The sequence below is a fragment of the Apus apus genome, chromosome 4 (assembly GCF_020740795.1).
Source record: "Apus apus isolate bApuApu2 chromosome 4, bApuApu2.pri.cur, whole genome shotgun sequence".
NCBI lineage: Eukaryota > Metazoa > Chordata > Aves > Apodiformes > Apodidae > Apus > Apus apus.
This window is the reverse complement of record NC_067285.1, coordinates 36,311,657-36,327,491: the sequence shown is the minus strand read 5'-3', so window position 1 is coordinate 36,327,491 and position 15,835 is coordinate 36,311,657. Positions and strand designations below refer to the sequence as shown.

Below are 15,835 nucleotides of genomic sequence, written 5' to 3'. Positions count from 1 at the left end.
AAAAAAAGACAGCAATTTGCTTAAGCTGAAAATATGCCTGTATTTTTTTGCTTAGTACACATGAGGATCACAGAACTAAAAGCAGCTGCCAGAGAAAAGAGCTCAAATTGGTAGCCTGAAAAGGATTTAGAACTGTGGACAGTAACTCATGCAATTAGATTTCTGCTGTGTTTGGGCACAGGTTACACAAATGGATTCTATACAACACCATCAGGCAATGCATAGCAAACATAAACACACACTGATGCCTGCACACCTTTCTTATTCCTGTATTAAGCAACCTCCAAGATGCCATCAACTGGGTCAAAGAAGGAAACTGCTTTTAGCAAACCCAGTCCTGAACAAGAGTTCTGCACAAGCAATGCACATCATCAGCAAAGCCTCATGATGACTGCCATGGGCATTTATTCCATAGTTTTCATCCAGCCCCTCAGAAAGCCACATTCAACACCCAACATTTCCACCTGCCTTCCAGCTAACTTTGAAGAATGCTCATAAATGGACTGAGATATTTTAATGGGTATTTCACATGAGTTTGGGCTTTGAATAGCTCCGTTGGACAATAAATTAACTCTGCAGCAGACACTAATGGAGAAAGCATCTTCTAGTGACAAGGGCCTCTTGTGGTTCTCAAAAATAAGGAATTTGCTCATGTCAAAATGGAAACTTCCAGAGAGCAGACTGTTTTCAGACTATTATGCTAAGAACCTTATTCGTATTGGCAGAAAGGAGAAATAGTACTAGAAAATCTGTGCCTACAACTTAGCTTTCCTCACATATCTGAAGATAAGAGGAGACCAGAAGAACAGAAACAAAAAAGAACAAAGGGGGCAACTGGAGACACAACAGTAACTAGAGGAAAAAGAAAGGGTATAAAAAAACACCTACCAGCAACAGCCTTGGCCAGAACAGAAGAAATGTCAGCCCTAGAGGCATGGATGGTACTGGTACTGCTTGGTTACTACTCTTTTGAAGACACTTAATTTTTACTGTGAGTACTATTAGGATCAAAATCAGGGCAGAGCAAAGAATGGATTGACCTTTTAGCCTCCTGCTCTCCTATTCCTCCTCTTCCTGGTTTGTTCAAAATACTGCTTCCTTCCACTTTGAGCTTCTCTCTCCCATTTCCCCACACTGTGGCAGATTCATCCTTCTCACCAAATGCTTTTTGTCCCTTCCTTTTAACCCTAAGCATTAATATTCTCTAACAGAACACAATCTGAAGTGGAGCTGAGGAAAACAGAGGTTAATTTTTCAGTTCAGATGCACTTTCAAACTATTTGAACTCACAGCAAAAACAAAGAAACTATAAGAATGACATTACAAGTTTTTTAAAAATTAATTGGTCAAACCAGTTTTGTCTCAATTAAAAAAATGAAGAAAGAAAGAACTCTGAAAAGAATAAAAATGTCAACACCAGCAGGACACTAAAAGAACAAGAAACATACCTCCTCCACATCATTGTCCAACACCACAATTCGTAGGGGAGAAGTGAGATTCCGGTTATCTGAGATGGTTGTTCCCACTGGGGAGGATTCCAGGATGAAGCCCTCGTAGGTGGCTCTTGTGAAGAAAGGTTTCTGATTGTTCTCATCCAGGATTTCAATATGCAGATTGGCAAAGGCAGGAAGAGGATGGCCGTTGTCCTGTTCAGCCTGAAAAAGCACCTTGTTTGTCACAGGCTCTCAGCCCAGCAAAACTACAAACAGTCACTAACTGGTGTGGGCTTGTATTGAAGAGTTACAACCCAGTTATAAAAACAAACAATAATGTATTAATAATCACCTTGTTATGAAACTTGGAATCAGGAAAAAAGGGACACAAAAAAGAATTAGGTAGGATATAGAGGCATGAAGATTTTCAGTCACAATAACCTTTTGAGGAGCCTCAGTGGAACTCCAAGCTATCCAGCACACACACAAACATAGTTCCTCCAACTACCAATATTGAGAGCTTCGGAAAATCTTTGAAGGATGAAAGGAAACTGGAAACTGCTGATTGTACAGCAGAACCTACACCCACACCAGCAAGAGAGCCAACACCAAAACACTATGATGGTACACACGGACTTGCTACAGATTAGTGGAAGAGCATTTGCCCTGGATATGACTCCTCCTTCCTCTCTCCCAAGTGCCATCTTTCTTGTGTTTGATGAGTGGGACTTTAACTTTAGTTTAGCCTATTTTTGATATCCAGCAAAATTCTTTACATCAGTCAATAATCCCCACTTTTCAATGGCAATGCCTCACCTACCAAGATTCACTCACAGTTTCACCTGATTTATTCTTGTTTTCAAACTTCCCAAACAGAAAACCACTAACTGCCTCTTCCAGTGTGCAAACCTAATATAAATGTGTGATGTTGCTTTCTTTTTAAAAAAACCCAACTACTTATTCTTAATTAAATAAGAGAAGTTAAAAGGCAAATGTTTCATTTAGCTTGTAAAGAGCAAATCAGATTTAATTATAGTCCTGCACGTGTGCCTGTAGCAAGGCAAGAGTAGGGTACTGTTGGGCAGGCTCCTGCGGCTTGTGTGCCAAAATCTGTAAGCACACAGCCCTTCAGACTGTGCCAGCAGTGCACTGGTACCTCTCAGCAGGCATGGGAAATGTTCTGTGCAATAAACTTCTCAGGCATTAAAACATTTCAGAAGAGAGCGAGCAGTACCTAAATTATTGCTGTTAACAATACTTGTTGTTAACAGTACTTGTTGCTTGCAGAGGTTTTCTTTTCATTCTGGTATGTCCCCCATTTCTAACCAGATAATTTATCATTTTTCAAATCCAGACAGATGCCCTTTTGATTTCATCAACTTGTTACAATTTCTTCTTCAGATGCTTGCGTGTTTTGGTTTGGGTTTTTTTAGGTTTTGTTTGGAAGATGCTTGTTTGAGTTTTTGTGTACGAAATGTTAATTCTGTGCAAGGGTTTGCTTTGTTTACCAAGAGACAACAGTATGCTGCTGCTGCTGCTAAATATTTCAAGTAAAAAGAAGTATCAATATAAAACATGGTTATTTTTGTTCAAAGTAGGTGATTACAGCTGTAGTAATTCTTAAGAAACATATTGAAAACGCTCATGTTCTAGCAAAAATGTATTTTCCTCTCTAATATACACCATGATTACCAGTGACCAAGAGATGGGCAACAGTGACACTGGCACAGATTTAAATGCAACCACCAACCTGTGGGCTTGTGTGTGGCTGTTTTCTAACTCAGATCTGGCACCTGTTTTTATGTAAGCAGCTGAAATTAATAGGGCTTTCCCTAAGAGATTAGTTTTTGTTAATGACACAAAACTCTCTTGAAGGAACTGAGAGTCCTGCTAGTTAAGTCCCTGGCACAGTAAAGATTTCAGCAGCCACGGTGCAGGAAGCAACATACTTAACCACTGCTGGTCTTACACACTTCTAGGACACAGGATACTGCCAGTGATCAAACCCTTTATTGCCTCACATAATTCCTATCACAGTAAGTGTATTTTTTTTCAGCCAGGTTCAATTAGTCTTATTCAAATAAAGGTATTTAAAAATCCAGTGTAGCAGTAGCTGGTGAGAGCGCTGGAGACCAGACAAGTGACACCCAAATATAATTTGCAAAACTGAGGGTTATTCTGGAGTCCTTGTTCTGCTGGATGAAAATGAACTTCACATGTAAGAACTGACGTCACCAAAATTACTTGGAAGTACTCCGTGTCCTGACACAGCAGGATGAAACTCCAAAAATGTCCTGATATGGAGAGTCTTTGCCTAAGGTGAATACATTAAAAGCATGGGGGAAAAAAAGTGCTATGAAGAGCTGCTAAAAAAAGGAAAATGCAAAGAACAGAGGGTGCCCATCTTCTGCAAAACGGCTGCACTGAAGCCTTGCTTTAAAGCCAAATGAGCAAAGCTCCATCCTGGCTTACAACAGGGAATATTCCCCTATGCAGGGCTTTTGCTACATCAGCACCACAGTACTTGTGAAGCTGAAGACAGTGCTCCAAATTACAGATGGTCAAACACAAAGAAAAAAGTGTGCTCTTAAGGCTGGACTTGAAATGTTCAGTCCTAGAGACCAAAATGACAATGAAGAGGATTCCTTCCTCAGCGGGCACTTCAACTCAAAGGCACTTGAGCTTTGCAGGTGCTTTCCTTTTGGTTCACCAGTTTGGGTACACTGGTCAAAATAATTACCTTTGGCCTGTCCATCTGAGAATTGGGCAGAATTAGGCAGCTAATCCTTCATGAAGTCACAGTTGCTTCTCAACCACTTGTTGCCAGCAACAAGCGTTTCTTGCAGCACCAGGACACATCTCAACTTTGTTCTTTCACTTCTGCAGCAAGTGCTCAGCAGCAAGGCTACCATGTGAAACCCAACACATCTACCTCCCCTCTGTTGCCATCTGATGAAGTTTGGTTTCTAAACACACCCATATTTAGGAAAAAAGCCAAGCTTTGGAAACCACCAATGAAAGTGCCTCACAGAATCACTCTGGTTGTTAGAAACCTCTAAGATCATTGAACCACTGCCTTTCCAGAACTGCCACTGCATCCCCAATGTTTATGTGCAGCAAATAAAAAAACAGAATGCCATCTGAAGAAGATTCACAATATACCTATAAATGGTCCTTTTCTGATGGCTTTTCTGAGAGGTACCCGAGCATGTTCTTTTGCTGTTGGAAGTTACAGTGGGTTTAGGATGGATGCACCCATTTAAGCATGCTATGAAAACTTTACTGCCAGAATATATCAACCTAAGAAAGACAGAGAAAACCTCTAGTGGGCTACTAGAAGAGAGGTCAAGGAGAGAGCCACTGCCTGCCTGACAACAACCTCTGTGCATCCTCTAAGCCATGTCATTTTTTGGGTCCTGTTCCCTTTTCACAAACATCCCAGCAAGAACCATAAATGTTACAAATCCTGTTGTTGTAATTGCTTCCAGTCTTTCCCTCATCTCCTTTCTGAAGGCCACCAAAATCTGTCCTTCCCCTGCCATGGATTCCACCCTAGCTTTTCAAGAGATACAGTCAAAGAAGTATAGAAATCCTCTGGCAAACACACTTCATGGGTCACTGAAGGAGGTGCAGTGCTGGAGAACTACAGGCAGGTTGCTTCAGATGTTCTATTTAATGCAAGAACAAGGAAAGAGCTGAGGAACTTCAGACACTCAAACTTGACTTCCAGCTGTGAAGAAGACAGGATCATTATAGAGTATTTAAACCAGTGTAATTATGAAAAGGAACAGTCAGCACAGATACAGAGAAGGAAGGTCAGGTGTGACAAAGCTGCTTCTTTTAAGTGCCTAACTGAATTGGGAGGTAAAGGTGAAATTAGAGACATAATTTATCTAGATCTAGGGTAAGCTTTAGGTTGTATATCACACATTGGATTAATTTACAAGGTCAGAAAATACAGCATAAGGAAAGAACTACTGAAACAGACAAAAATTGGCTTAAGGACAAGAAGAACAGAATACCTTTAGAACAGTGAAGAAATTTGACTTTACTGTCAGTGAAGCTTGTGATGTGGCAGTGAAATGAAATTGGCACGAAATGTGTCTAGACACTATGCTAAAAAAACCCCCACCAAACCCAAAACACACTTTTCCTTCATGTATCAAAAGTGATTTCAGCATCAGTGAGGCTTATGATGCTGTGATGCAATGAACAGCTACACTCAGAGCTGCCCACCTTTCCAAATCATGAATTGCTTTCTTCTTCCCCTCATGTAAAGGAAAAGCCAACTATTCAAGTCATTATGCTCACTTTTAAGTGATAGATGTTGAAGTTTTAAATGAAAATAATGTGCATTTACTGCACAAAAGAAATTTAGCTATTTCTGTAAATAGAAGACACAACAGAATTTATGGATTTCATTATTTTCCTTGCTCCAAGTGATGACACAATTTAGAGTCAATCTTAAGTCACAATCAACTGGTATTCCTAACACGTATCTGTGACAGTGCTCTAAAGGCAAAGAAAAACATTTACCATGATGAAATGCTGCTAAAAATGAGGAAAACTTACTACTTTCAACATTTGTGTGATAACCTGGGAGAGAGACTGATAAGAAGAAACATTTCATTGATGTACAGGAAGGGGTTTGGTTTTCCTGCATCCTTTTTTTCTCTCCTTATTCACACACAAGAGACCTGTCCCTGCCCTCAGATTTTCAATTCCACATCTACTCTCAACACTGTATTACACATAAGGCAGGAAAAGCATCACCTGAAGAAGAACAGGAATTTCCAGGCTATTTGGACTACGTAGGCTTTTGTGACAGTGATAAGCCAAGAGAAGTAATTGAATACTGAGTTCACGTGAGGGACAAACATTTGAGAAGCCAATATAAAAAACAGTTATTTTACTTAACACCATCAAGAGACACATAGCAGTTCAACCAAACTAAGGATTTTGAAGATTTCATCATTGTCAAGCAGGATTGAGCAACAACTTGAGCAACTATTTAATGAAAACACATTGCTTCCATTCTTTTTCTAATCTGTCACCCCAAGTACAAAACCACTCTCATTTGTTCAGTTCATGTCCTACTTTGAGGCAGAGCAATCACCCTTTTTCCAGCTACAGCTAATACATCTCTGCTGTTGTGCAAGATCATCAGAGGAAACCATCTTCAGTTGCATTTCAAAAGAGAGAGGAAGAAACAAGGCAGTTTAAGAACAAGTGCAAAATATTTTTGAAAAAACAGACTTGTCCTCGGGTCTGTATTTTCCACTTTGTGCTCAGAGAAATCTGAGAGAAAACACCATGCTCAGAAAGATGAGATTTCTAACATACAGGTTGCTTTCCAGAGACCTATTCAATAGCAAACACTGTGAAGTTTTCTCAAAGTTCTCAACTACTGCAGCCCAGACCTACTTCAAACTACTAAGTCTTATTCATGCTGACTAAACTAAATGCATGGGGTGTTACTTGTTGTGCTGAAATCCCTGTTTGCCACCATTTTACATTTTGGAAGAGCAAGGAAGAATAAACACAAATTCTTTTAAGTGCAGGAAAATATATTATTTGAGATACAGTGGAAGGGCGGGGGGGAATTAGAGCTACTCTGAACAAAGATAACAAAAAATTAGTCAATAGGTGCATGGACCCAAGAGATCAAAATAGGCTGAGAAGACTGGAGCTGATATTATTACAAAAACCTACCAAACACAGCAAATACAAAGTTTCTCAAGTGGTGGAAAAAAGTCTGATAATTCAGGACTTTTAAGTCTCAAAACACATGGACTTTGGACAGTTTCTGTAATAGCAATTCAGGAATTTTCAGTCTAGTGAGCCTCAGCTGATGCATATCTTCTCATTGCCTGCTAGCATTGCTTTTTTTCCTGAAACTCGTAATAGTAAGAACAAAAGAAGAATTGTACTAGATGAAACCCACAGCTGCAGCCAAAGAGAAGCCTAGAGATGAACATAAGCAGCTCAGATTTCCCTAGATTTCTCTTTACATTAATATTTTCTCTCACAAGACAACCCAGCCTCCCCTTGAACCCAAGTCAGCTTCCAGTCCCACACTGCTGTCTGTCAAAGCACAAGTGTATTAGATGAAGAACAACCTCATTTTGCCTGTTATAAACTTGTTTCATTTGCTAACTCCTAGCTCTTACATTGCAGGAGACAGTGAACTTTCTGTCATTTCTGCTGAGATCCATATCAGAGAAAATCATGCACATTGCCAAGGGCTTAACTATTCCAGGACAGCTGATACATGTCTTGGGAGCACCCCTCTCATCCAAAGCACCTCCACCAGAAAGCCAAAGTGGCCTTTCCAGCTCCTGGGAGGTTTCTTCAGATGGGCAGGAGGAACAGGCACAGAAACTCATGCCATGCCAGTATCACAACAGTACTCGTGTTATCAGACACGTGCAGCAGAGGTTGGTGCCTTCTATCTGTAGCCAGGCTTCACACACCACCTTCCTTCTCTACTCTGGAATTTGGTCTGGCTGACACCCAGGCTCACTCTCTGCACGCATACTCCAAGCAACCACTTTTCCAAGCCTCCTGTGCCCACTCACAGCCTATAGAATCCCACAGCCAATTCAGCAGGGGAAGCCTTCTGAAGAGTGGAAACCACACTCCATTCAAAGCTGCAAATCTGGAGAGTGACCAGAGGAGATACTACTGCTGGGAAGTTCAACATCACTTCTTCCACAATGGGACCCCAAGCCAGTTTTCTGTAACACTGGAATTTCAAACAGTCTGTTCAGCTCTGACACATGGTGCTGACCTTCTATTACCACCTAAACAACATGGAAACACAGTCCCACCATAGAACTGTTTCTGTGGCATTATCTGCCACAAGGTTCACACTAGGTTGACTGAAACACTATCTGGAGATAACAGGGGCTTGAGATAGGTACATAAGATAGGGAAAATACTCTCCAAGTGTATTCTTCAAAATATTCCACAGAGCTGCAGCATGGTGCTGAAGAGCATTTCTGTTACCAACACTGCTGGGAAGGCACCAAAAAACCCAAGCATCCATGAAACAAAGCAATTATTTTTGTAAGAGAGCTGTGGCTGTCTCCCCAAAAGCTGTAAAACTCTCCAGTCCAAGGAAAAGTCTTATTACAAAGTGAGGCTACAAATGTTATTTGATGCTGGGAAACTTATTCTCCCCTTTTTTTGGTTTAAAATCTAATTTGAGATTTTATTGACAAGTTCAATTGACAGGAATCCTTCCCAATTTCCCAATGGCACAAATACAATCAAATACAACAGACAGTGATTTAAGAATTAACCATACAGGCTGTATGAAAACCTACTCTAAAATGACATTATGAATTTCCTTTCCCTAGAACACAGGTGTCCACATGAGATTTACAAAACACTCCTCTGTTTTTCCACCTCACATTACAATATTCCAAGTATTTTCAGTCATTGATACAAGTATTCCTGTGCCATTAAAGACAGAAAATCAATTATTGCAAGAGAAATAAAACTCCTACCCCAATTTTGCATCTGACATGCATGCATTCTCTTTGCACTGGAGAAAATTTGAGGGAGGTATTGATTGTTCTAGGTAAATAACACGGCTTAGAGAGATGACATAAAGGGAATATTTCATTAGTCTCAAAATGCTTACAGTAATTTTTTCTGTTGCAACTCCTCAAGGTTTTGCTGCAATCCTGAAAGAACATAATTTTTGATTCTTCCTTACTTACTAGATACCAACCCACTGAAGTATTGATGTGTTGGAGAACCAGAGCTGACTTCTGGCATATCTTATCAACTGCTTCACAACAGCTACTCAGAAAACTCTTTCCCTACCTCCTTTACTCTGCATTACTCCTCATATTTTTAAGAGGAGCACCTCAGGTCTTAACAGAGTTGACAAAATTCCTGTTATCACAGTAAATAACACTGCTACTTGCCTACTTAGAAGAGGAGTACTTTTTGCTTTACAAGATGCTGAAATAATCTAAGAAGTCATTATGTTTTAAAGTATTTTATAAAGCAGAAGCTTTAGAAAGTGACAATTTCTTCCCCAAATCTCCACATAAAAGTTCTTCGTGCCAGACTGAGAGCCCCTGTTGTTGTAGCTCCTCAGCCTGCTCCGAAAGCCACGCGAGTCCCTGTGATCTAAATTTCCACGTGACATGAGTTATTTTCAACCAAATCTGGGGTCTTACAGGTGTGGTAAATTCCTTTGTAGTGCAGCATTTCCATTCATTAGTGTAAGCACATCTACCCTCCAGTAGTCCATCCACTTTGCAAACTGATTTTAACAGAACTGTCAGCTGAGATATTGTCTGATTGGCAAATCACCAGTGTTCAAATAGGAAAGGATCAAAGTGGATCAACTAATTTCCCTATTTGTTTGATGGTATATATGCTTCAATTAAAGACACACAAAAACTCACTGACACATTTTAGAGCTAATAACAAGAACATAGTCTCATGTCTACAGTGCAATGGTCATGTTTTTATCAGAAAGGTGGTCAGAGCTGCTGCCATTTACTTCAAGCAGCTATGTCCTCTACAAGGACAGAGGTATCAGAAGTGATGTTATCTCTATTGAGGACCACAAAGATGACATGCCTTCCTGTTACAAGTCATTGTCCTTCAGAAGAAAGATAGCTTCCCTATTGACAGTGCTAAGGAAATGTAGTTTTAATAGGTTTATTACGTTACTGAGAATCTCAGGAGAGGTTTCAGCCAGGCCAGACATCAAAGATGTAATTATTTCTTAGCCTTTGAGGTTGGTGGAAGTGTGCTCCCTCTCAGTGTAGCCTTGGTTTGATTTCTCCAGCAACTACTTTCTGTAAAGGAGGACTGCTGACTCCAGAGAGGAGTGTTGTCTCTCCACACTGTCTGCTCTCCAAAGAGACTTTGTGGACATAAATCTTTACACAACATATACATGTATTTATAACTAAATTGCTTCAAAAGCAGTAACTGATTTCAAAAGAAGATTAGAGAATCACAGAATCGTTATGGTTGCAAAAGGCCTCTAAAATTATCTAGGCCAACTGTCAACCCAACATCACCCTACCCACTAAACCACGTCCTGAATTATGGGGTGTGTTCTTGCATCTCAGCAAGTCTCTCTTTTAACAGAAACAACAGGAAGGGAAAGGACACTCACAAGTCACGCTGTTCACAGCCTTACACATGTTGGCTCTCACAAAGACTACATGTTTAGTTACAGCATTAACAGCACTGCAGAGCACTTTCAGTTCAGAAACCCCAAATCTACATGCTTATTGTGGCAGCCTCGCAGTCGCCACGCAGGAATTTCAGTGGAACATCAAAAAATGCAGGTGTATTGTAAAAGCCCCTGTTGCTTTGCAGTGAATGGAAAGGACAGCAGCTTCTGTAGGAGGGCCAGCAAGTTTGCCTCTTTGTTAATCATCAGATACATCTTCTGGAGATAGCAGGGAGGCTGAAAACCAACATTCCTTATGAAGAAGTTCAGCTCTTTCCAGAGCCTACCTGCTTGAGAATTCAGCGTTTATCAGCAATGCAGTTTTGCTACCACAGATGAGTGCACCAATTTCCTGTCTGCCTTCCTTCAAGCATTCTAATATTCTTGTATTGACTTAACCACGTTTTTCCATTTCACTGTTTTTCATAATATTTTGGCAGGGGAAAAAAAAAATGATTGCCTGATATCAGAGGGAATATTTTAATGATTAAGTTTAGCACGTCTTGGAAAAATAGCATCTTTTCTGTTTAAAGAGAAACATCAGGCATTGCTCCCCTCTAGATAAAATTGACTCAGATTCAACACTGTGAGCGATGCAAGCCTGGGAATGTGCAAAACAAGAATCTGAAAATTTGATCTGGTACAAGCCTGAGACATTACAGCAGTTCAAAAGGTCCCCAAAAGCCACAGCAATAAAACTTCTATTATTCTAGCAGGTGGCATATTATCATTCTTACAGACTGATAATTTTCCTTATTATCCCCTTGACTGCACATATAACAGACCAATATGAACCTAATAATGTCTATAAACATTCCCATTACCAACAGTTTGCTATTTAGGCACATGGAATGTGGTACCAGACCAGTGTCATTGATTTCTTTAACTGACATATTGTGCTGCTGTTCACGGCTGCTGGATTTTGACAGAAACAAAACCAACACCAAACAAAGAGCTACAGCCTTGAACCCCAAACTTCTTAGCATATTTATTTAGATATTAGCCCCCATAAGGTTTTTCATCTGTCCCAGTCACATCAAAACTCCAGATTACTATAACAGAATCCAATCACACACTATTTCACTCTAAGCAAATACAAACTTTGTTCTTTGATGCACACATAATCAACTGAAGCAGGAAATTAAAACAAGTATTTTAAAAGGTGCTGAGTTATTAAACTATTTTATAAGCTGCAATTTTATTTCCTCTTCTATCATACTATCACCAGTTCTGTATCCTCAGAGGATACAGAACCAACCTGCAGATTAAAATAAACTTACTACCATCTTCCCAAGCAAACTGTTGCCCTCTCTGAGATGCACAGAGGGAGCCTTCAAGTCTGTCCCCAACTCTCCTGTGCTTAACACATGCTCAGAGTTAGTATAAAACAGAATTCCTACAAATCACACACATACTAGCCCCAGTCAGCTTTTGCATGGCCAGGCACAGGCACAACTGGGGACCCAGGTTGCTCAAACATGTTTGTATATGTTCTTCATGCCTCTCCATTTTGAGAGCAGAAGTGTGGATCACTGCTCCCCCTACTCCCAAATGCTTACAGGATTGAGCTTTGCTTCTGCTCTGAAGGGAAAAAAAAAAACAAAACCAAAAAAACCCAACAAAATCCTACTGAGATTTTCTCTGAGGAAGCATTTTGCTCTGACTGCATGACAGGCCAAATGTTTTGAGGCAGGGAGCTAGAACAACTAGTGCACACCCTTTCAAAGAGGTCCATAGGTTGGCAAAGCAGGAGCTGCTCCTGCCAAAGGGAGTGCCTGCTGCCAGGGCCACCAGTAACACACCCAAAAAATTGGGGGCTAGCAGAGACAAATAATTCCTACCATATGAGAGCAAGCCTTGCATTTAGAAATAGATTAAATAATACAAACAGCAAGGGCTTTATATAAAAACACACTGCAGTTTGGAAAGCCCACTCTTGTTTCTAGATTAAATACATTGATAAATATGCAAGTGATCTACTACTCTAAGATAGTGATTCCTTTCTCTTTTATTTGCTCTTCTGCTTACCAGTAATTACAGGAAAACCTACAGAATTTTCTGTGTCATTAGACAACAGCTTTAGGGACAACTCCAGCCTGTCTCCAAAAGAAGTAAATGTAATTCTGCTCTCTTCCCATTAGAGACTGTCTTGACTGAGCTGACTTCAGCAGCCTGTTCACACAAATTTCATCCGCAGCAAAGCTTATGGCTTTGTACAGTTTTGCTCAAAGTAAAATTAACAGCTTACTGCATTTAACAAAGTTAGCAATTAAATATTTATACAGTCAGCACCTATTCTTTACCTCTTAATCCTCAAATTGGCAAAGAAAGCAGCAACTGCTGAAACTATTTCATGCTTGTGAAAGTAGGACTTGGCAACTAGATGAAGATGCATTTTGAACTTTTCGGCAAAGACAGGCTCTTCACAACTGACACAGGCTCTGATCACAGGGCTCACTTAAGAACTGCAGATCCTTATTAGTTTTGATTGTAAAATTAAGGACAAAACATTATGTACAAAGGAGGAGGGAAGCCAGCTCTCTTCCTCAATGACAGGATTTGAAAAGACCAACCCCACACAAGTGGTTCTGTCCTTTCCCAGCAATAGGAGCTGAAGGAGATCAGCACTCTGTACGTTTCAGAGCTCTGGAGGGAGCTGCTTTTGTTTCTGGAATCATCCCGAACACACCAAAAAACACCCTAAATTGCAGCACGCAAAAACTGCTACAAGATGTGGAGAAGACTTTTTGTTCTCCTTGCTTCCAATATTCCGGACCCAGTTATTTGTATCTATATATTCTCTAACATGGGTTGTGAACTGGAGAAAACATGATAACTCAAATAAATACATTCTCAGGACAACTCTGAGCTCATAAAAAGCACATGTCCAACTGGTACTTCATTTGTTCATACAACATCAATATAATGTCAGAACTCTACCATGATTCAGTCCCTTTCCAGAAATACTTCACATCCCTCATCCCTGTAATTGAGCTAAATGATGCCTGACAAGCTAAAAAAGAAAAATGCAGGAAAGACAAGCAAACCCACCCCACATTTTCTCTATAACTTTTTTGTTTTCCTAAGCCATTTTCAAAAGCATATGGAGATAAGAATTCAGCCAAAATTACCTTAATGACCAAGTCAAACTTCTGGTGTATATCCCTATTTATTTGCTTTAGGAGCGTGAGTTCAGCTGTTGTGAGATTCATATGGAAATACTGTGGATAATCCTCAGGAGTACCTGTAAAAAAGACATTGAGGTTTCAGGAAACGCTGCTTCTGAATGATTTAGTAAGCATTGTATTTATTTTACTCATTAGTCATCGAAGGTACAAAAACTAATCCTGCTACTAAGGATAAAATACTGTATAGTGTGTACATAGAGCTTGAGGATACTACTAGTATCATCATTATTTCCTTACTCTCCCTAAACATGAAGATTCTAAGTACCTGATAACAACAGGAGTCCAAAACACTACAGCTGGTGGAAAATCTGCTTCTCAGCTTCCAGGAGATACATCTGAATCTAACTAGATAAAAGGGCACTGAGAAATGATCTCTTACTGCAAATCACCTTCCTCTTGTAACCATCACCCTCCTGACACCTGCCTTGCTACACACACACACACACACCCCCACCACTCAGACTTTCTCATCTTTGAGGTATATTTCCCCTGAAGTATTCCCTGGACACAGTCAGCAGAGAAACACTACAAACAGTCTTTTTGAGTGCACACATTTAAACTAAGAAAACACACAATGGGTGACATAACAAAGATGTTACCACTAGGTCCATGATAGCCATGTTATTGCTCACAGAAGATGCCCTGAGATTTGCAATTTAAAATGCACATATTTTAAATGTTCTTGTAGCCCTGTTGCACCTGTGGGCAAGCTCTTGAATGCATTATTAATAACATAACAACATGTAAGTTATTTTAGATTTTTTTTTCCAAGAAAAGAAGGAGAAAGCACCAGATGAAACCTCAATTGTGTCCAACAGCTTCCATTTATGGTCAGCAGCAAATAGTGTCTTCATGGCTGAGAGTCTTCCGGGTACTCTCCAACCCCATTTGAAGAATCACAGAACCACAGAAATATTGAGGCTGGAAAAGACATCTGAGACCATCAAGTCCAGTCTATGACCTGACACTACCACATGGGCTGGACAATGACACAAAGTGCCACATCTACCCTTTCCTTGAACACCTCCAGGGATGGTGACTCCACCGCTTCCCTTCCAATGTCTGATCACCCTTTCCATGAGGAAGTGCTTCCTAATACCCAACCTAAACCTCCCCTGCAGCAGCTTCAGGCCAGGCCCTCTCGTCCTGACACTGTCTGCCTGTTCAGAAACAGTCTCTGCCTATCAGGGAACAGAAGCTACACCTTTTTGTTTGGTTGGTTTTTTTGGAAGACAAAGGTACATTCTCTCCTCATTTGTGTGGCAGAAAACTATATCTGCTTTCTCTAGCTTCTCTGCCTCATGCCATTTTAATTTTTTTTGGTTCACTGTCTGACTTTCCCTGAGCCAGCCTGACCCTGAGACGTGAGAGCACAAACCTGAAGAGGGCAGGGCTCAGAAAGCAGAAGCGCTTAGAGCCAGCATGAACTCAGGCACCTCAGAGCTTAGTGGTGTTACTGAAAGTATCTGTAGAAACCAAAACACAGATTGCCAGGCTCAGATCTCAAGTCATTTTAGATCTTTGAATAGTCCAGTGTAGCAGCCGAGAGGCAGAGAGCACTCCTGGCTGATGGGATAAATGCTCTTCTGAGCTGATGAGTTACAACACCTTAAAGCAGCCCAGAGAGCAGGACAAATATTGCCACGTCAGTACACTGTAACAGGGCAGAAGATTCAACACAAAGCCCCCTAATTTTCTGATAAATGATGCTATGATTTGTTCACCTTTCAAGTGGAATGATTAGAAACTGCTTTTAGAAAGCCAGCAGCTATCCCAGGAAATAGATTACTGCCCAAACTCATGTGCAATACTTGGATTTGCAACTCATCATTGAACAACCACTTGTTATACTGGGAGTATATTATGCATATAGATGGTGTCCATATATATATATGTAATGCATATAAATGCACACACATTCTGTATATATTCTGCAAACATCTCTGTATATATGTATGCCATACAGCCATACATCCAGAAAGTACTAACTTCAGGAAGAACCA

General features: G+C 40.3%; 1 protein-coding gene across 4 annotated transcripts in view; it reads right to left on the bottom strand.

Annotated features, from left to right (window-relative positions):
* The window catches only part of PCDH15 (protocadherin related 15), a 455,276-nt gene that overhangs the window by 185,158 nt on the left and 254,283 nt on the right, over positions 1-15,835 (bottom strand). For all 4 annotated transcript variants that reach the window (XM_051618391.1, XM_051618393.1, XM_051618392.1 and 1 more), the window contains 2 exons: positions 13,776-13,888; positions 1,449-1,655 (listed from right to left, as the gene is read on the bottom strand). In XM_051618391.1, coding sequence (XP_051474351.1) covers positions 1,449-1,655; positions 13,776-13,888 — 320 coding nt within the window. The remainder of the gene's footprint in view (positions 1-1,448; positions 1,656-13,775; positions 13,889-15,835) is intronic.